Source organism: Pleurodeles waltl, chromosome 1_1 (assembly GCF_031143425.1).
Source record: "Pleurodeles waltl isolate 20211129_DDA chromosome 1_1, aPleWal1.hap1.20221129, whole genome shotgun sequence".
Classification (NCBI taxonomy): domain Eukaryota; kingdom Metazoa; phylum Chordata; class Amphibia; order Caudata; family Salamandridae; genus Pleurodeles; species Pleurodeles waltl.
The window spans coordinates 642059761-642082492 of NC_090436.1; the positions used below are offsets into that span (position 1 = coordinate 642059761).

The 22732-nt window shown below is 43.7% G+C and overlaps 1 protein-coding gene across 8 annotated transcripts in view; it reads right to left on the minus strand.

The window, feature by feature from the left end:
• SEMA6A (semaphorin 6A) overlaps nt 1–22732 on the minus strand; it is a 247272-nt gene that overhangs the window by 69718 nt on the left and 154822 nt on the right. For 3 of the 8 annotated variants that reach the window (XM_069226725.1, XM_069226717.1, XM_069226708.1), the window contains one exon: nt 3127–7078. The exons of the other annotated variants lie outside the window; for them this stretch is intronic. In XM_069226725.1, the coding sequence (XP_069082826.1) occupies nt 5886–7078 (1193 nt within the window). In that variant the 3' untranslated portion in view covers nt 3127–5885. Of the gene's footprint in view, nt 1–3126; nt 7079–22732 lie in introns of those variants that run through there. 8 annotated transcript variants of the gene reach the window in all.

The window sequence follows — 22732 nt, forward strand, 5'->3', positions numbered from 1 at the left end:
TGCAGGCAATCACTCATGATGATAAATTCACATGAAAGAAGCGCTTAGAAACTGTCTCACTACTACGTAGAAACTGTGTTTAACTGCTGACGATCAGTCCTAGGCAGGACAAAAGGTCCAGGCTGAGGCTAGCTAGGAAAGACCTACACGTCTGTCCGACTTAAGAATAAACTCAATAAAAATTGATCAATTGACGTGCAGAGGCATTTACGTTCGGAAAGTAGTTTCCAGGGGAGACAACGGTGAATGCTGGAAATGCTGGAACGTTAGACAAGTTATTGAAGGACAGGCACATTTTGACATTATTCCAAACTTTAGAACAAAAAGGGGCTAGTGTAACTAGCTGAATCAGAAGAAAAATTTGCTTCCCGCATCGTAGTCTCCGGGTCTGTTGGACACCCAGGCCTTGTTTAGAAACACAAAACCTACAGTGTTAAGTTCTACAACAGGCTCATTCCGAGTCCAGGCTTTCCGGGGTTGTGCAACCTGGCAAGGCCTGGAATAAAAGGCCAGGGATTTACAGTATATGGGCAGTGTTAGCCTAGGTGTAGACCAAATAAAAACTGAGCCTTTGTATATCAATTGTGCCTAGAAATTCCGTTCCATTCAAATGATAGAGGGTCTCTTGATGCAGTGGTAGTCCACTAATGAGTATTACTGAGGAGTGATGCTATACCAAAAAAAAAAATGCAATTTGTCTCGCATTTGCTCGAGTTAGAGCTACTAGAGTTGTAAATTCCTAACTGGACTTTTCTTGCCACATGAATTGAAAACGAAAAATAAAACAGTTGACAGAAGCCAGTCAATTCAAAGTGCCACGGCTGCAGTGAGCTTGATGGCCAACAAAAATGTTCACTTAGTGAAATCGCCTCGGAGGGAACTCAGCACACAATGCACCAATAAAAATGAAGCACTGAAGGCAAGCACAACAGAGAATGAATAGCAAAAGTGGGCGTGGTTAAAAGCCCCCAGAGAGATTACAACAGGCCAGAACGCTTGCGCACTCGACCCTAAAAAGACTTCTGTGCAAACAGCTAGCTCTTCAAAGCATTTCAAAACTTGAGATGGTGAGGTTTATCTGTGTGCATAGCACAGTGAGTTGCAGTTTCTGTGGGCTGCAACGCTGATCTATAAAACACATGATAGCTTAGAGTTCAAAGACGAGAAATAAATTTACTTAGGTTGGATGAGACAAAGTTTAATAGAATAGTGGTATTCTTGACAACAGACATGGTGAGCAATGATCATGGTGAACAGACGTTCAGATTATTTCATGACATCTGATCTCCTTAATATGTGGCATACTGCAAAACATTATCTTCCCTCTGCCACCCATTGTGAGAATCCAACGGTAAAAGAGATTAATGCCTTGCAGGCTATGATGAAATAGACAGAGGAGATTTATAGCCTCTAAGATCAGATCCACTCAGCTGATGAGATCTTTTTTGTGTTGACCACAGAATTCTTCCCTGACAACCAGTGCAACCATTTCAGCGCTTTGCCGTCAAAATGCTGGGTTCTCAATCCAGTCAAAAACTCAAAGTCCAGCTTTGTAACCAGTCAGAGAATGGGTCCAAGAAGCTGGTGCCACATTCACAATGCTTCTCCTGTCCACTCCATAATTCTAGCCCTTAGCTTCCCATAAGCGGCGGTCAAGATGCTAATAAGTCTTTGGACCATACCTTATTTGTTGTCTGCAATGTCTGAGAAGCAAGTCTGGAATGTCTCAGAGTGTGGGGTGGATGTACAACTGTCAGCAAAATTTGCTTTTGAGCGTTGAATATTAAAAGGGAATCTCCTGAATAATTACAGAGGAGAGAATCACTTTCGATAAAAGTTTATTTCATAATCCAGTTTGTGGTGAGAGTATGGGACAAAGAGCGATGGTAATTAATTCAGCTAAACACAATGCATGCATTTAAGCTAAAGGTCTTACTGGTTTGTGATGCATAATAGAAAATAAAACCCTACTGGGTGCTCCACTATGAATAATGGAACTGCAGGAGGCTATAAGTGTATGCCCTATGCCCAAAATTCTAAAGATCCTACTCTGCTGCATAATATTTTAATTAGAAAATACTTCCACCAAAGGAGGAATGTTCTATTAATATACAACCCTTTCACTGAGGGCTAGACTGGTCATTATAAACTATTTCTCGCACTATAGACCCTCAACAAGATGGCATATATGCGGTACAGCCATTGGTGGCAAGTGATACTGTCGCACAGCACTCTGATGGCGTCCGCTCCTGTATAACAGGATTTTTTTAATGGTGAGGGCCAGGACCATTAACGAGTTCATCAACAGAGCTAGCATTTTCACCCACTCTGGCACAAGTCTGATCATTCAGGGAACAAATATACACTTCACAACATTCATAAACAATCATTCATTGAAGCAGACAATAAGACCCAAACCCCTGTACCTCATACACCTCACGCCAGTTTCCTACTGGTCAGCAATAACTCTAAATAACAAGCGCCAAGAAAACTACTATACAAACTGTTGATTTTTCTAAACGTGGTTGCCTCCTCTGGATGTCAGTGGCTCCTGTGAACCAAGTTTGCAACTCCCCAGAAAGAGCTAATTAATGGATTCTGCGGTTCTTGCCATAACTGGCACCTGCATACAGGAATCAACATAAAAAAGCCCTAATCCAACCCCTCAGCCTGCAAAAGATTTATGACAATTATGCGTGAAACATGAAACCCCCTTCCTCGGCAGATTAAAGGAAAGGCTAAATTGCATCTCCCTTTATGGATCTGTTTCCTACATGCGCTGCCTGCTACAATTCTTGCCTTGATCCACCTTGAAGATGGTGAACAAACCCACAAATGTCTGAAGATGAACAAGCCAAGAAAGAGAAAATGCAGGGCAGAAACAGAGTATGGCAGATGTGTGATTCAATTTTTAATTACTGAAATGCCTCGTGGTAACGCCACGCTGCTGGAAGAATATTAATGCATCAGTTTACAGTTTTCACTGTGCCCCTAACCTACTTTCAGCGAGCATGCCGCACTTGTTAATTGAGATCTTGCAAGGGAGGCGAAGGGGGCGGGAAGAAAAATCATACATCAGACACACGGAGCATATCAAGGAACAAGAAGAACACGCCACACGGAGGGTAGAACAGTCTGTTTTCTGTTTTATTACCGTATGTAATAAAGAGTTTTTTTTCATTTTTTTGCTTATTTTTTTACAACATACATTATTTGTGAATCAGATGTTAGGGACGTGGAGACGGAGAAAAAGTTGGTGACATCACGATATCTTACATTATTACACAATTATGAGCTTGGATTTGTTGTATCTACAAGTGTATAGCAAGGGTGGAAACCAAAGGCACACTAAGGTTTATGGACGGACCCCACAGCGAAATGAGAGCGGGAAAGACCCGACGAGTACAAAATGGGCTTCTTAATGTCAATCTAGTGGCCGATGAACTCTACATCCTACGAGTTTGATTTCTGTACAGAACTGTTACAGTGACAATACAATGTGCCTGAATAGTGTGTTAGCAGTAAAAGGTGTGCCACGTTTTGTACTCAAGGGAGTCTGTCTTGGGACTTATTCACTAACCCATTATTCATTATTCCCATTCCACAGCCGACACTATAAAGAAAATACAGCTTTGGAACGCAAATGTTGAACATTCAATGAACGTCCTGATAGCTACAATATCCACCATGGAGAACACATCTGGGGGAAAAGCCCGCCTCTTCTGACCCAAGGCCAAAGTGTGAAGATGTCTCTCACATGACACAGTAACACAATTTAAAGCAGCAATAAAAAGGACATGCAGGCACCCTTGTTACACACTTTGGTCTAAACCATCGGAAACATCTACAGACCGCCTATACATTAGCTGACCTCAAATGTGTCTTTTCAGTCATCTTTAAAAAAAAAACTTGGTAAAACAAATTAGGTATAAAAAAATCTTTAAAAAAGAAAACAAACAGTTTATTATTTAGATAAAAACTCAAGTTTCTACAGAATGCTGACACAGTTACTGCAATTGATTAAAAAATAAAATGGACTCTGGGCAGGAGCGATAATTGAAACTTGAAAATGGACATACACACACGCACACACAACTGAAGTTAGAAATGAATGATAATAGGGAACAATCAGATTGTCCTACTGGTTTTAAATTTTGTTGTTGAAGTGTACAGTTACAGCAGGAACCCGCCTGCCTCACACTATCTAATGTCATATTTCACAGAACTGTAAATGCACACTGTGCAGCAGCTCAAAAGCGCAGACTGTGCTGTTCAGTGCTCCAGTCATAGAAAATGTTCCATGCCCAGCAGGACCACAAGACAAGACGACAGTACATGGGTCATTATGTTGGCAGAAGTGGATATCACCATACTGAAATGATATGAAAAGGTGTGAGATGGACTGCCTACCACAGTGGTGCTTCCCGCCACAGGCATAGTCCAAGAACAGAATTGGCACAAATCAAAAGAACGACTGGACCAGAGGGCGTGGCTTATTGCCTGAATCCTGAATAACTTAGATCCATGATGATAACCACCAAATCCCTCTTGAAATCCCTAAATTCCAGTTCTTCCTTTTTAGATTAAGAGAAGTGGGACAATAAATATTTGATTTATTGGAAATAAACACGAACTACAACTCACAAGTAAACACAACTGAAGGTGTAAGGCACAAAATTTACATGTGGAAGAAAATAGGCTATTCACAGATGTAGCCCCACGAAGAACCCCTGTGGTAAGACCAAAATTTCTATGCACGGTAACCACTGGCATACTAATGAGCGCACACCTTCGGTGAGTGTTGTCTGCCGTCTCACATGCAAAGTGAAATGGGATGGCACATTACAAACTGGTGCCGTCACAGAAAGTTTTCATGATACTGACAAAGCCATGTTGACAGCAATGAAGCATGTAGGTGCAAAAGTTAAGCCAATAAGTCGCCCTCTCTTTCTGGAGCCCGAGGGATTCTTTTGCCTTGATTTGCCTACTCTACATATGAGGCTCAGTAGGAAAATGTAATGACAACTTTAAATAAATATTTCCCATTAGAGAGAGAGAGAGGCCCGTCTGGAGTACGAGGAACAGAGGTGGCAGGGTGAGGGGAACTAAGGAGGGGGGCATTGGAGATATCAGAGAATCCAAACAGAAAGTTCAGAAATTCCCACTTCAACTTAATTTACTCAGTTAATTTATTGGAAAAAAAGTTCAATTACTCCAGCTAATGGGTATCATGTTAAATAGCTATAATTTTCAATGCATTTTCCAGAAAGCTGCTCCTAAGGTGATTTGCAGTAAAGTCATTTCCTTAGGAAAATACCAAATAAATAATGAGTTACTTTTGTTAACTGTCACATGTTAAAGAAGTAGGAAAGCAGAAATCTGACCTAGTCACGCCCAACATGGCATTTATCTGCTATTACCGAGTGGCTGTAACACTGATGGGCATTTCACAGTATCTGCACATAGTAAACCTCGGCCATTAAGCCCCAGTTAGCTTTATCAATGAAATATTTTGTCCATTTGAAAGTCTTTCTGTCTGCTCTTGTCTTTTCTCCTTCAGAGAACTCCCCCAGTTTAGGATTGCACCCTGCAGTCAGAAGGTGACAATTTAACATTCAACATTCAACTTTGTGCTTTTGGCTCATGGTTGCAATGTTTTCAAGTTTCTCTGTTTGAGCGAGGACTGCTGCCTTAGTCCCTAGTGCCCTGCAGTTGCAAAGGTCAACCGGGCATGGCAAAGCCTGGTTACAAAATATTCCACTTTTCCCAGCATCCTCAGTGTAACAGCAGCCAGCCTGTCCATCGGAATCTGGTGATGCGGCTGCAGAACACTGGCTTGTCGAGTAAACTCTGCTGATCTGACGCATCCCCCGTTTTGATGGCGATTATGTACAAGCATCGTTGATGGATGTTGAAAGGGGTACAAATGTAGGCTTGGGTGGTACATCTGGCTTTAAGGAAGGTGTACGTTTCAGCCCGGACCTGGGCAGCGAATTGTATGCACTGCTGATACTTGGCTGCCTAGAAACAGTCACAGCCTGCGCTTGAGGCTGGGCAGCACTGAAATGTATTGAGTCCACCCTCTGAGGAGCAGGAGGGGGATTGTCTCCTCTGCCGAAGCTCTGATGCCTGGAGAGGTGAGAAGAATTGGAGGAGTTAGTATTGTTTCTTTTGAGCGTTGAAGCCTGGTGGTTTCGTGTGAGTGAGTTCGTGGGGTAGCTCCTCTTGTAGTCCGAGCTATATGCAGCTGAGTGCATGTCCATCCTTTTGCCCATGCCATTCTGGGACAATGAAGAAGCAGGTGGCCCCAGAGAAGCTTCCCTCTGGGGTACCTTTGGTGGCATGCTGTCCAGGTTCTCCACCAAATTTACCCCATGGTTTGGGCTTTTACTACTTAGGTGCTCTTTTATTGTTTTGTACTCAAGGGTGGCATTCTGATCTTCTATTGCCATTTGAGCCACATCACTCATCCTAGGCTGATCCACATACTCATGTTGATAACCCTGTTGTGGAATTGGAAGGACCACAACACTTGGAATATGGCTTGGAGATGCCCGAAGAGGCAAATCAGTTGGTATCACTGGTGATGCCATTGAAGGGATGTCTTTCGTGCAAGCATTGATGAGATTTTGGTTTCTTTCCCACTCTCTGCTGCCACGGCCAGGTTTCTTCTTTTGCTGTAATGTTGGGGTGGACTCCGGAGTTGGCAGAGCTGCCAAGTCTAGATGGTGCTGGTCGGCCTTGATCAGCATTCGGACTGTGCTGCCCGGAGTAGCAAGTTTACCATTGTGCATCAGAGGCGTGAGGATGGTCTCAGGACGGGGCTCTTTGGAGTGACCATCCCCAAAGAGCCCACTTAGTTTGGTGACACTGGCCATGGAGCCCCTGCGCGAATGATTCAAATCCTTCTCCTTCCGCTGGACCACATCTCCATCTCTTCTACGATGGTCGCAGATGCAGTAAACAATGATTCCCGAGAAGACAGCCCCCATGACAAAAGCAAGAATGACAGCAATGGCCAACAGGGTGACGGGAACTAGTTGATCATGACCTTTCAGATAACTTTCACGTATCACTCCTGAAACACAACATTAAATATGGTTAAGAAACAAACCAACAAAATGGATAGTCAATTAAAACAATTACCTTCTTGTGATGGAAAAAAAACATTTTGGGGAAATGGATGTCTCCTAAAGCCGTGGATTGGAAGCTGGATGTGTATGGATTGAGATGACTTATATTCAAATAAAACTAGTTTTGAGAGGCTTGGGCGCTGTAGATATACTATCAACTTTTATTCCACCTGATCATGTTTGGATCTCATTATTGACATGGGCTGCGTTATCTGATTTTGGCCCCACATTCTAGTTTGTCTTTGTCACATTTTCATATAATGTGGTTTTGGCCACATGGAACCTCTCTGCTACTGATATCTATTGTATACTAAAAGGCTGGGCAGACTTTGGCTGGGATGTAACCTGAACAGAGAGCATGCCTCCTCTATCTAGCATGCAGGTGACTCACAGGGAAACTCACCACAGTTAAAAGTATTTACACATGTCAAGTATATCGTTATAAGACTTAACATTTAATGTTCCATTCTCTAAAACAACAAAATATCCTTAATGTTAACCAAACAACGTACCTTTTTCTGAGGTTCTGCACCGTCCTTGTTATTGGCAAAGAAGCACGCAGAGTGTACTCGAGGAATCTAATAACCCGTCCCTATCCCTATGTGTCTTGCGAACATATTTAGAGGCATGAAGGTCGTTGTAGTGTGAGTGGTTGAAAAACAGGCAAACTTTAATATTTGCGGCGGCCGTAGAGATACGGTATTATGTCTGAAACTGATGTGGCCATCACAGTGTTTTTAAGTTTTAATAATGATCGCCTGCGGCGGGATAGCAATTGCACTCAATTTTCAGGATCACACTTTGGAGTTAGTAATGATTCATATCTTCAGAGGATTGGAAACCTGCTTAGCTAATTGCGCCCAGTACATGTGGAAAATAGCATTAAAAGCAAAATAATATAGCGTAGTTTGCATATCTTGCTATTATTATTATTGCATACTACTTATTGCTTATTATTGTTTTAATTCTGATCCCTGCAAGTTTAACATACTTTTCCGATACCAGAATATGAAATATTAATGAGGGGGCATAATTAATACTAAGCTTGTGCCCATTTTCAAAGGTGCGACTTAACTTAATTGGAAAGGTATAATATTTAAAACGCGTCGTCTTTTTCCCTTTCCTGTCTCCTTAGGTTATGCTTGTGACCTACAGTGTGCACTCCAAGAATATTCGCTTTCCTGTACCCATTTTTTGGACGTAAGCTGCAGACTGACCTTTGTACCCAAGCCGTTCGTTTTTCTGCTCTAACGAGAAATCCTTTGCTACACAAGAACCCAGGTAACAGGACTGAAGACGGTATATAGACAAATCTTATTATCTCCACAGAAGCACCAAAATCTGTGCTGTAAATTTTTATTAGCAACTTTACTAAAATCATGTATTTGTATTTTAGTAAAGTGAAGAAAAGTATGCTTGAAGGTGCTTAATAACTGGATAGGACAGACAAGCCATCAAAAGCAGAGAGTTCCTCAAACGGAAGACCTGGTCTTTATACGCCACTCATTTGTCAGACCATTCGAGGAAGGCCACAGGACGAGTCGATGGAATGAGCAAGAGAAGAACAGGCGAGGTGAGTGGAATAGAGCGATGCAGAGAGGAGGACATGGAGACGGAAACAAAAAAGACCGAGAGCATGAGTCTGGGGAGTGAGGGATAGAACAAGAGAATGGAAAGTGAGAGAACGACAGAGAGAGCAAAACTGAAAAGCAGGGAGGGGGTAAAAAAGATGTAGAAGGAAAGAGGGAAACCAAAAACATAAACAGAACTGGGGAGTGAGCAGAGGAACAAAGAGAGGGGGGGGGGAGACAGAAAGATACACTGAGATAGTCCCCCCGTCTTTTTGGAAGACCTTGACTCACTGGGACTCTATGGTGGTCACTTGAGGGCATACTTGAGTAAAGTGGTGCAGCACCACTTTCCTTGCGCCCCTTAGCGCCCCCCTATCACCACCATGAGTGCGCCATGTCTAAAATGAGACACACCATAGCAAGGGGTAGGGGGCAATAGCGCCATTTCTTTTGACGCTATTGATGTACTCTGCAGAGTACATAGGGGCTCATTATAAATAATGGAAGCCCCATTTTAACTCCTGCTCTGAGCAGGCGTTAAAAGTGTTGTAAAGAATGATGCAAGGAAATCTGTTAGATTTCCTAGCGCCATTTTTTCGCCCCCCTCACTTGGGAACACCCCCTTTGCATATAATATGCCTGGTGCAGGCACAATGTAGCGCAAAGGGTTACAAACTAGCACAATGCATGCATTGCACCAATTTGTAAATATGGCACGAGGATTTTGGCATCGTTGGGCCACATTAGCAGAAAAAAAATGACGTTAATATGGCGCAAGGTGGCGCTAGGGGCTTATAAATATGCCCCTTCGTTTTTTAAGTACATATCTGCATGGCATAGTGCAAACTGGCCACTTTTTGATGTTTTAGAATATACACAGGGAGAGTCCAGGGTACTTCAAAGCATTTTGGGCTAACCTCTTGGCTATTTTCTGAATGTTGTAAAGCTAAGGTGATGCACCTCTTCTACCCAGCTAGTGATTTCTTCCTTTGCTCGCTAAGGGAAGATTGAAGGCCTGTGTTGTGTGAGAGGGACTACCAGACACACGAAGGCTTTAAGCAATGGAGAGAAAATGGATGATGCCGTCCTCACTATGTGGCTTACTCTAGCTATTCTCCATGTAGACACCAAGCACTGGGTAAAGTCAGCATTGCCTGCTGCATATTTCTGTGCTTCTGATGATGTCTCTGGACTGCCTTCTTTACCTGGAGGCAGGACGGGCAAAGTTTGTTTCACTGTGCATCTTCTTATGATTTTTCTGGTAGGCCCTGAAATCTTCCGCCCTACCTTTCTGTTGGGGTTCTGGAGTTTGATTGACTCACATTTGCTATACTGACTAAGAATTGGACAAATGCAGTACTGTCAATCACTTTTAGATGTCTTCTCATATCTTTCTATGTAATTTGGCGCTGCAGTGCTCTAATTTGTCAGCAAATTGATACTGTTATTGACTGGGGTCTGTTATTTTGCAAAAGGCTACACTGTCCTCAGATAGTCTTATGTACACATGACAATTTAAGACAGAAACGTTGACGTCTTTTCAAAATCTTTCTAGGTGATTTTTACTGCCAATCCGGGACTTTAAGAACACTAACCTCCAAGATGTGGCATTTCTCATACATACATCATACATGAATGTGGGACTCAATTAGTGGAATAGGACATATCCATGAGTGGGCATTTGTAGATCCCCTATTTTAGTATTGAAAAAAAATAAATTAATCGTTTTCACAATTTCATGTCAGAGACAGTGTATGTCACTCACTTATTAGACCTATTTGGTGTGTTGGATTGGTCTTCGGCGGAAACGTTTCTATGATAGAATGTGGAGTCACAACACTAGATTTAGTTAGTGAATCGAGCTAAATTTACTGTTAAGTAGTTCCTTTGGGAAAACCCTTGTGTAGAAAGAGTCCGGGATGATGATTCCAGTTCATGTCATACTGTAATATGGACTCAGTACGAAAAAACAAAGATGGCATAAGCATAGGAGCATAGAACAACCTCCCAGGGAACTGTATATTGACACATGAATTATGCAATTCCTGCAACAGGGGAGCTATGCTGCAAGGGCCCATTTTGCTATGCCCAGAATGTGCATCCTAATTCTGGCCAAACCCAATCAAACCATAACGAACATGACAAAGAGGTACAAACTAACTGTTCATCCACCAGGTAGGTTGGTTCAATGTCTGAGGCCTGGTCAAGAGACATCAGTGCTGAAGCTTCCCTGTCCTGACTGCTGAGCCATCACCCAGGGGGACTTACAGCTGGATGAATGTTAGGCGGGGTGAATATTGGGCAGGATGGGTGGGGTCCCCATGCCCATTGAGTATTTCTGCTGCACATCCTTGCTATGAGTTTTAAGTGTTTTACTCCTCTGTGGATCCTTGACGCTTCAAATAACAGGCCCCATTGATCCTGAGGGGACAGGATGTGCTGTTTTTTTCTGGCCTCATTGATCCTGAGGGGACAGGATGTGCTGTTTTTTTCTGGAGCAGCGATGCCCCCTTCAGAAAAGCTAAGTGAACTGAGGAAGATAAGGTGCAGTGTCTTCAAAGAGGCTCATTGTAATAGAAAACTCTAAACATTGCACAACTCTCCCTGGTATAAGCGCAGATGTAGTCTCTGCAGCCGAGGTGCAGAGTCCTCTTTTCGAATGATCTGGGTTCAGGATAATCTCTTCCTCGGCCGGGTTTGACTTTGTCGAGATACCAGGCAAGGCCTGAAATGAGCTGAGCTGACAGAGACAGTTCTCTCTATGCTTCTCCTGGCACTGACGGCACACACACACACACATGTATGTGTATCAGCTGCAGAGATCAGTTACATGCCATCACACCATGAACGAGGCTCATGCACACATTAAGCAGTAACTGTAACTCAGAGGTGCATGCAAGCTCTTACATCCATGAGCTGTACTGCCCTTTGTTAGGTTCGGGAGGAACCCTCACAATCCTCCTCCTGTCCTTCCATCTGTCGCTCTTATGGGCCAGCACCAAACTACCTCCGTTTTTTATGTCCCCTGTAAAGAACTGACACTGCCTAGAAAACACCTAACAGATCTTGATTCCGATAAAAGGTCTTACACATCCCTATCTTCCAATGACAGCGTGACACTTCAGATACTGGAAGGGGGAATCATGGATACAACACAAAAAAACACAAGACCCCTGGGCAAAGTCAACAAGAACAGGGATGTAATGCACCAGCACCAGTTCAGGGGAAAAGTCAGCATGAGACATACCTTGGCTTAAAAAGAAATGAACTGCGCACTTCAGTAGCAAAGAGGGCGTAAGGGTGGGCTAGTAATTTAGGTGCCAATGTAGTTTGACTTATGCATACAGTCCCCTGGTTATCACATGTGCACTAGTCATCACATGTGGTCTTGTACACATCACTGTCCCTCCCTGTGCCTCAGTTACTTTCCATTGGGAACCCTCCAATGAAATGCTACCAAATAATACTGCAAGGACATGTGAAAGAAATCACATCAAGCTGAAAAGGCACATCTCTAGCCAAGGAATACAGTTAACCTCAGCGGAAATTGTCTGGAACATCACATAAACGTCTATCTTCAATCCAACCCCGCTTTCAGAAAGTGAAAAGGTAATATTTATTCAACAGCCCACATACCAATCTCTACAGCAGGCAAATATGCAACACACTCAGGGGATATTTGGACACCTGCGAATGGAATTACGTGGCTCGGATAAAAGATTATTTGCAGGAAATGTTGAATAACAAACCACGCTCCATTCAGTTCAGTTTTGATCTGCTTTAATTATGTCAGAGACACGGCATCTCAGGAACAACAATACAAGGCTCTCTTCACCGTCAGCTTTCTACGTCGGAGCATCAAAGGGCCATGGGGATGCGCTCAAGGCTATAATCTGGGGACATTCTCAGACCAAACACGCGGGCCGCAACAGGAAAAAATATCGAGATATGCTTCTTTGAACATGGAACTGAGCAGTGCTGTGATTTTTGATGTTTCATTCAGCTTTATCTTTCTATCAAGTTCACAAGCTGGCTGGAAATGTGGTTCATTGTTTCAGAGCAGCCACAAAGCGACAGATGTGTCGGGCTCGTCTGTGAGGTGACTGTACCAGAGGCATCTGTTCAAAGCTGACTCTGGGACCACCGGGCCTCAAACAAAAACCTCACTGTGCTTTTCCAGTCTACAGGCAACCCATCCGTAGAACAGATCAGAAGATGGGACCTTTTCAAGTCAGGCCTGAAGTAAGACCAAAATCAGCATTCGAAAATATGTTAATATTAGGTCGTAATGCACAGAGTAAGCAAGTGCAAGCATAGATTCCGAACCTCTCCAGGAGGACTGGGGAGTTCTCTTGCCAGGAAACGCTTTTTAAAATGGAGTCAAATTAATAATTACATAACACAATATTCTTAATATTTTTCACGCAGTCCTAAAGGGAAACCTGTGAAATATCCTAATATTTGTGCATCTTGCACATCATGGGGTGCCATTCTTTTTTGCACCACTAAATGATGTATGCTTCCAGTGACGCACACATAACTGGCTGTGGTTGGATGGATTCCTCAACTCAAGTCCTTGTCATCTGTGCCTGCCACCCTACCAGGGATTTCCCAGCAACTGCAGTAACCAATCCAGCTCTGTGCATGCGAGGGCAGTGGAACAACAAGACACGTTCAGAAGCAGCACAGGCAGGGGCTGTAATAAAATGATTCAAGCTCATCAACAGGAGAGTTTCTCAGAGTCATGAGTACTTCTCACTGCTCCTATGCCTGTCTTTCTGGGGAAATGGCATGAGTACATGAAATGAATATCTGCAATATGATGCCGAGAAAGCAAAAGTCCATGGGCCTGTTGCACTTTGCTTTAGCCTAGACCCGACGTATGTTGAAGAGCTCTGGAGGTCTATAGTTAAAACAGCTGTGCTTACTGTACCAGTCTGTGCTGCTGAGAGAGTGCTATACACCCATGAAAGTAAGTACATTATATCCATCTCTGTAAAGCAGTACAGGCTGATACTGAGATACTATTGAGCAAAAGCCCTTTTAAGTGTTGAAGTGCAACGACGCCTTGCATTTTGAAATCTGCTCTCACCCTGAGGTAGACACAATCCTCACCTTGCATCCCATCACTGTGAATCTTTGAACACTGAAGGGTTAATGTGCAGGGAGGGACATATGTGACGGTGGAATGCGGGGAGAGTGGGGGGAAAAGGGAAGTGGACAGTTTACACCACAAAGAACACGGTTCTGCTGAATGAAAGCACAGAATGGCAAAAACCTGGCACGGTACTTCTGTTCTGACAATGACAGTGTGGTTCTACACGCCTAAACACGGCACCATTACCATTTGACATCCAGAGGTGAGATAAAACAACATGTATTTCAATTAGTAAGTTGTGCGAAGAGTACACCGACCGACGGGAGGTGAAGCTCTGCAGAGACTGCTACACGTCTTTGGTTCTCAATCTCCACAACTGCTGGCTTTTCAAAATCAAGTAACATCATTTAAAATCAATGCAACTATGTATTTAACTCAAGAGACCTATTGAGTGCTTCAAGAGGAGAATACACATAGTTTTTTGGTAACATGCAGAATAATGTACCCCCATCAAGAATATTTTAAGAATATTAAGTGGCTTCGAAGTTGTGGAGTTGTGCAAGCAGCCTGTGGTGCGTCATTTTACATTTCAATAAAATCTTTCAAGACAAACAGTATCCTTATAATGAGTACCTTATTTTGTATATTTTACACTGAACTCACTAAGTGCATGATGGGTAAGTTAGGAAAAGAGGATGTTGCCATTGCCCACGCCCATGCTCCCATTACTCGAGTAAGAATGAAGAAGGCCCAGAAGGACGAGGCAAATGTCAGCAATCCATGGCCCCGATCTGCAGAGGACATCGTGGGACCCGAGCATCCCGCAGGGAACCTCTCTGTCCTGAAGAAGGAAATGTAATCATAGGCTGATGCTTCTCAGTCTGCAGTCTGGCACTTTCACATGGGGACTCTGAAGCGCATGCCGGGGTGTCTCAGAATGTGTGCATATGTGTGCGGAGGACAAGCCCTTGCAGCAGTGCCCGCGCCCTATGATGCTTTCTGGAACCCTTCCAAAAGTTGGCGAGGCACACATGAAGCAGTGGATTCATCTGGACCAAAGTGCCTTTCAGCACCCATGGTGTCTCTGAGCATTCACGCATGGGAATATCTGTTTTCTTATTTTTTGGGCCTAACAGTCCCGATGTTTGGATGGTGCAGCAGTTGTGCGCCTCAGTTTCTTTCTAGTCTTGGAATGTGCACCTCGTACACAGAAGTGTGGCACAATGGTTAGAGTGGCAGACCCTGAGGCAGAGATCTGGCTCAAGACCAGGGTTCAAGACCCGCTTCGGCAGGTCTTGGGCTCAATTCCCTTGGACCAGATAATTCTCGCCTCGGTGCCTAATCTAATTAATGAGTCCAACTATGGGCAATAGCTTGCTTAATCTCCACAACGGCCCCAACAGTGCTTGGATGCCTGGCTTCACCCTGGGGGTGCCCAGGAGTGGGCACCTCACAGGGAAAAGCCAGGAGGGGTTCCATAGCGGTATGAGTACAGCGCCTTGAGACCCTAACGGGTGAGTAGTGCGCTATACAAGTGCAAAGTTTACAGTTTACGTTTATTCAGACAATCACTTTCCCATGGCACACAGGTAGGCATGAAGCCACCACTCATAGTTGGACAACTAACAAATTCTAATAGACTTTGAAACACGGTCTTATACAAATAAAATTAAGCTGCCAATTAATTAGGCTTGCATACTCGGGGAACTTTCATATCATGCTGCGATGTGTTTCACTCTGAAGTGTGGCATGCTACAGGCTGTAGTAAGTGTTATCTTTGGCGTCTAGCCATTATAAAAGTACTTCAAGGATAGACAATTGTTACTTTTAAAAGAGCCTTTTTTTCTTAGAAATCAACGTTGAACAAAACAGGACTATTTACGGAAGTGCAGCTTGTGTGCAGAACCAGAGGGCAAAAATGCTGAATGTAAAAAGCTGAACATTTTCGGGGTCCAGGAACACTTTTGGATTCCGTTCCCTCATTTTCTGTCTTGGAAAACCCAGGACCCTATATATGGCTGCACCAATAGGCTGTGCGATAAGCCTTATCACAAATTTCATGGCTGTCTTTCTTACTTCCAAGTGTGGTGCGTCTTTGCAGAAAACAGCATAGAACAAGTGCTTCTCGGACAGCTTTCTGCAAACCTAAGACAAATGTGTTTGTGCAGCATGGCTTAATGACAATCAGCCCATAGGACACTGCTGGAACAACCGGATGATTTAGCTCAGTGTTTGGTAAATATTTGGTCTGTTAATCCCAGTGCTATTAGTAAATGAGACATAAAACCAACTGAACTTAGAATGTTATGCTCAAGGTTTCTTGCTTACCAAACCATTCTGCTGACGTTGCTCCATTGTGGCCTGAGTAGATGTCAGGTTAGCAGACCCTGAAGACAAAATGTCCTGCTGGACATGCCATTTACTGATGCTCTTGGATGAACGTGTGAGTGTGTTAGTGCTTTGCACTACAGGTTGCTTAATGGGTTGAACCTACTTTCGTGTTCTGTTTTAATCTCGTCACCTGCAATCACAGCCAACCATATCATTACATAGAGGAACTCCAGGGAAGATGCCCCTGACTATGGATGTTTCTGCGTTCCAGTTGCTTGGGTCGTGTTTCACTCATTCTCTTGGAGTCAGAATTGTCCAAGGAGGGCAAGAAAGGGTTCAATATATGATAACTGTCAGCACTTTCAACCTTCTGATCTCCCCAAATTTCCAGAAGTAACCACCCACGATAAACAAGCGACAGGGCACCCTAAAAAATAAATGTGCACTGAACTGATTAAGAGTACTTCGAAGATAAGCTAGTAGTTGGATTTGGATGTTTCGATGCTGCATAACTTCATGTAATATGAGAGACAATATCCAATGAACCCTGCCAATAAAAACATCTGAGCAAAGTACTTCCTGCTTCTGAGGCTGAGGTGGAGCTGCTCAGTGCTACCACCATGTTGATGGAAAGTATACATGATGGCTGCAGGCACTTGCTATTATCATGACCACTTCAGAACGGAAGCGTCTTGAAAGATCTATGCTGTTTCCTAGCAAGCCAGGCCTTTTGGGTGCACCATTATGTGTGCATTAGAGTGGACCCGAGTGATAATTCATTGAAAGAGTAACAATATGATCCCTCGTACCACCAGCAGGAACTTAGATCAGAAACAGAAACAATGACAAATTACTGGTCAGGACTAGCTGCATGCCCCAATCCTCTTTGTATCTAACTATAGGTGGCAGTCAAGTGTGAGTCCTGTTTATATAATGGAGAAATGTACATCCGGATCTACTGAACACGACCCACAAGGCTAACAGCTCATTAATAGCAACAAAGATACTACGTTCGTGAAGGCTCCTGCGGACCTAGCACACGCTATGGATGAGAATTTTTGGCCACCACTTAATGCTGCATTATTTATGTGGATTACTCTGAAGACTGGAGTCACATTGGCTTGTTTAGGTATTTCTAGTTATTTTACTGATTTAACTGCGTGTCGTCATCATCGCTCAGCCTAACTTTATCTGGCTAACAGTAGAGGTTTGGGAGCTGCCTTTCAGGGTTGGGGGCTGAGGTTGACGATTCATGTTTCTCAATGCTCATACCTCTTATGGGAAACACGTGCTCCTAAAGGTGGAGTGTGCTGTGTGCAGGACGCCACCTGCTTCAGCTCCTCCTCCCGGTCAGCCTCTGACCAGGCCCCTCACAGGCACCCGTGCACAGCGAGGCACATCCCGACGGCGGCTCGCATCATTCTGCGGAGCTGGTCGAGTGTTCAAGGTCCCCCAAAATCGAACTGCATTGATGAAGCCAATAGTCATATCTTTTCAATTCAGAAACTGTAGAGGGATCGGTGATAACTGTATGCCCTCTAAAAGCTGTAAGTCAAGCCACACGGGCAACAATGTCTGTCTGCCAGGCTGCAGTTACTTGCTGTTCCTCCACAGAACAGCGCCTCTTATTCCCCACTCCATCGTTTGAGATACGCAGGGTGACAGGAACGATTGTACTTGTCTATACCGCCCCACACCTTCACGGAGCGGTGTTTTAACCTGTTTTCCTTACACAGTTTTTCTAGCAGACTTGTTTGCAGCAATGCCCTGGGGCAGTTCTGTGATTACTAATTTATTCTAAGAGGGGGCTGAAAAGTTTATGGCTTACTCGCTCAAACACTGCACTTTGTTGCTATGAATTTGATTAATTTTGTTTAGCGATTGTGTAAGTAAAATGGTGTTCCGAGTTCCTACATACTTTTTTCTGGTTCCCTTTGCAAACTCTGCTAATCCACTCATCACAAATATTTTGACTACGTTAGTCCAACTTTTCAATCAAGCTGTATCCTTTAGTTATTGCCGATGTCTTTCTTTCCTTCTCTATATCTCTCTGGCTCCCCATCAGTCTCCTCAACTCCGTTACATCCCGGCCTTATGAACGTATACAGGGCATTAGTACAAAAGCAAAACATTATTCCTCTTCAAGTTTCCCTCTCACATTTCACTATGGTCTTTCAACGCCCACGCCACAGAACCCCCCCACACTCTTTGTCCAAGATCTAAGTTCATAACCCTGGTAGTCCTGGGGTTCAGTTCCTGTGCTCTTCGACCTGATCTGTATACATCACATACTGGTGAGCACTAGTTCTTTCCTCTACAGATCAACTCTCTGCAGGCCCCACCCCACCTGTCCAATGCCTTTGACTCATTTGCGCATACTTTCCTGACACTGACTTCGGAACAGATAAGCTCTTAGCTATAATGAACGCTGGAAGCAATAATCCTTCAAACCTACCTGCTTCCTTTTTTAGGTTGAGAGCGAAAGCCCTCTGACGTGTTGTAACCTATCTGTGGGCTTTTAACCACACCCAATGCATGCCCATCACTTTCACTCATTCATGGGCTTGCCCTTCCAAAATCCTTTGTTATCATTGGTAAATGCTTTATGTTTGTCCCTCCTTGGAGCAGTTTTGCTACCGCTTTAGCCATCGACCCTGTTACATGGATAATTGCACGTTTGTCGATACGTTTGACTGCGAGCAAACGTTTTTCCTTTTGTGTCTCTCCTTCGCGCTCATGCTCATGGCAGCCTTGGTGCTTTGAATCTGCTTGTTTATGTCAACTGTTTTACTTTTCATTTTCAATTTATGTGGCAAGAAAAGTCCAGTTAGGAATTTACAATGCTAATAGCTCTAACTCGAGAAAACGCAAGACCCATTGCACCGCAAATGTTTGTTTTTCTTATGCTACTGTCCCACTAACTGTCAGCCACTTTCCCTTTCCAGAACCCAGGCTGCAGTCTATCTTTGCTGGCAGATTCCACCAGTAGGGTCTGTGCAAAGCTCCTTTCCAAAACCCCATGAGCACCCCCCCTTGTCTTTCACTTTGCAGCCATGGTCGGCACTGATACCTGCCAATCATCTTCTCAGTATCCCTCTGTATAATTCATAGACCAGATGTGGCCATTAGATGATCCCCCAAAAACCTGACTGTATTGCCTAAGAACATCAAACACCACACTGTGCCTGTTTCTACCTTTATTAACTAGTGAGTACACTTGAAAATGTAAAAAATCTGCCCCTAGAAAATGTTCTCGATTTTTTGTTACCTGCTTGCACCTAATGAGTTCGCCAGACCCCCAAATGCTTATGCATGTCTATGGAGGAAAGATGTGTGTCCAGCAGACTCTTCAATATCTCCTTCTCTGAGGGATTCCATTAGCAGCCTGTGGTGGGTGCATCCGACAGGCATGAGCACCAAAGAACTGGTTCCAGAAGCCTTGTGCTGCGTCTACGTCTATAAGAGTGATTTGGGTGAAACAGCAAGAGCTTTAAGAATTGCTACAAGTGCAGCAGAATTCAGCAACGTCAGGTTATGTTCTTTCAGTTTAGTTTCTCTCTTTCCACTCTCGTGCAAGCATTTTTAGAGCCAAAGGGGAAATAATAGTTTTTCATTTAGCTCCACAATGTTATAGGTTCTGTATTGCACTATGGTGCCTCGAGTGCCCATGTGATAGCACTATTAGGCAACTGCCTACAATGGCCTTGTTGTAGCACTAGCCCTCCACCCCGCACTGTATATCTACCCACAAATACTGCCTTTGTGCTTCAATGAACGTCCAAGAGATTGATCTCGAATAGGTGTATTTAAGATTGAAGTTGGAAAATATGCTACCACCTTCTTGACAAATTGTTTGCTACAAAAAACATCCTCGCTGTGCACATTCCTATTTCTCATATTTCGTGACTGTCTTCAAATTAGCTTTGAACACTGCATGCCATGTCACATGTCCTCTTCCCAAATTTCAGTCTCCCCCCTGAGTGAACACCTAAACCTAATCCCTCACTTTCCTTGGAATCACCACAAAAGTTCGAATTCTCACCTGACCTGTTCATGCCGAAGAGCAGAATACCCAGCTCTGAATACAGTGAAGAAACAAATGCATTTCATGGTGTGAAAGAGGCTTCACCATGATGGGCTAGGAACACAATAGCCTGTTATTAACGGGACCGGCATGATAACAATGAGGGCACTTGAGAGCCGTACATCACACAAAGGACAATAATGGATGGCTGTAGGTGCCGCACATGATAGGCCGCTCCCCCACTACGTCAGTGGGACCAGGAGCGCCACGGCGCTGACCCTCTTGCAGGTGTGCTGCGGGTCTGCTGCAGCACCAGCTCTGACTTGCCTCAGGTAGCGCTACTTACCCCCTGCGTGGGATAATTGCTGCTTCTCTTATAGCTCCGCACACAATAATTGTTGGTTTGGCTTAAAATCACAACTATCAATTTGGAATGATTAGAGGATCAATGCAGCAGGTGTATTTAAATCTTCTACCTCGCACATGGTAGCAAGCTAGCCAGTGACTCAATAGCTCTTATTTTCCCTCCACTCTTTATCAAGCTAGCTGATGCTCAGAATGCCCGATTTGGGATTAGCAGCATTGTCACAGATCTACCACCTCGAAAATATACTCACTGTGCAAATACGGATGCAGGGTTTCAAAGGTGCCGGGGCCCAGAGTAGGATCCGTGCCTTGAGACCCTCACGGCCATGGTGAGGTAAGGAGGCAGGGTCTTGAAGTGGGCGAGGCCCAGAGTGGGGGATGGGATTGGCAACCCTCACACAACAGTGAAACTTTGAAGGAGGTGGAGCATTTTATTGGGTCTTCAAGCCCCGCCTTTTCCCTGCTAACCTTCTCCAAACAACATACTAGAGGCTTACGGAGCCCTCTTCCCACCCTACGTAGGTTTCGAAACTGATAAAGGATTCTTAAACTGTCCACACATGAGCCGGAAAACGAATCTATTTAGTGAGGTTCCAGCTCAGGTTGTACTCACTGTGTGATACTGACACTTAACCGGGGCACTATGTGAAGTGTGCCGATATGGTGTGATACATGGCAGCAGCATGTGAGATGGCAGGCTGACCATTTCTTTCACAATAATGTAGGACAATGCTGTTTTTCTGGGTTCACATTGGAAACAGCAGGAAAGTCCCCTGAAAAGTCTTCTTTGTATTTTTTCATAGTGCAAACTAATTCCTTGGGATTCTGTAATACCTGAAAAGGACATGGGGGGAGATGTACAAATGGATTTCCTAGTCACAAACCCTGCAATTCAGTAAATTGATACTGAATTGCTAAATCAATTTAGGGAATGCTATTTGGAAGGCCGTGTTTAGAGACTGCCTTCCACACAGTGATTCCTTGTGGTATGTAATATTGTTTTTCTACTTTAATCTGGTTGCAAAACATTAATATTTTACCAACTCCTGAAATGTAATGCTGACCTGACTGCAAACGGAAAGGGGTATATAAGAGCCCCAACCCCCATTGTGAATGGTCAAAAAGATTTTTTTGAGTAGGAGTGGGCTATCTTAAAAAATAGTTTTAAAAACATTTCTTCAAAATGCATCCTGTTTTCCTTCAAGGAAAATGGGCTCCATTTAAAAAACAAAAAAAAATTGCTTTTTTAAGAGCAATCACAGACATGTCGTTCCCCTGACATCAGCAGGCCACCATCCCTGTAGTGGCAGCTAATCACAGTGGGTTGCAATTTGAGACCTACCTTACTAGGTAGGTCGAATTATGACTGATTGCGATTTGGTATTTTATGAAGAGACCCATTAGTACATAGTTCGGTTCGCAAATTACTATAGAATTTGCAAAAGATTGGTGCGCTAATTGAGACCACTTTTTGAAAATTCTAGTCCTTTCCAAGGATGGGGTACTGACTCTTCACATGATCCTTCTTCAGAGGTCGCAGAACTCTCTGTAAAATGAGTGTAAAGCTATAAGGTAATACTGCGTACCTCTGCGTGTTTAAGTTTTCAGATTTTGTCCCACCCCACCTTAAGATTGCTCCTTTTCCTTACTCTCTTCAAAACGTATCTCAACAGCAGATTCCTCCACTGAGCAGACTAAACCTCTCACAGCGCAAGCACCCTTGCAAGATCTAGTTAGCGATTTACGCAACGACTTATGCCATATGTACCCTCCCTGTAGGAAAATTATATGACTCATAGCTCTTATAATTTTTCAACCTTATTTCAGACCATGTTAAAGGTAATATGATGCCCTCTTAGTTAAAAGATCCTGCTTCAACAGTTGTGGTTATTTCGGTGTTTTTACCTTTTCTGTTTAACATGGTTGTTTCTCCTTCTTGCAACTCATTTACAACGTTCTTGTACCCTGGTGCTCTATACAGCTGCACTCCCCTTCCTACTGCAACCAAGAGGGTACCATTTTAGGCTGTTCAATTAAAGCAAGGTTTGAGTGAAACCATTTCTGGTAAACAGATGTACACAGTGAGAGCCGAAGTGTGACTTCAGTGATGAAAAGGAGAAAATGGAAACTCAGGGATGATAACCCGAATACCAGGAGATGGTTCTGTTTTGTAAGAGGTCAGTAGCTTCTCCCTTACTTAGAGGAAAAC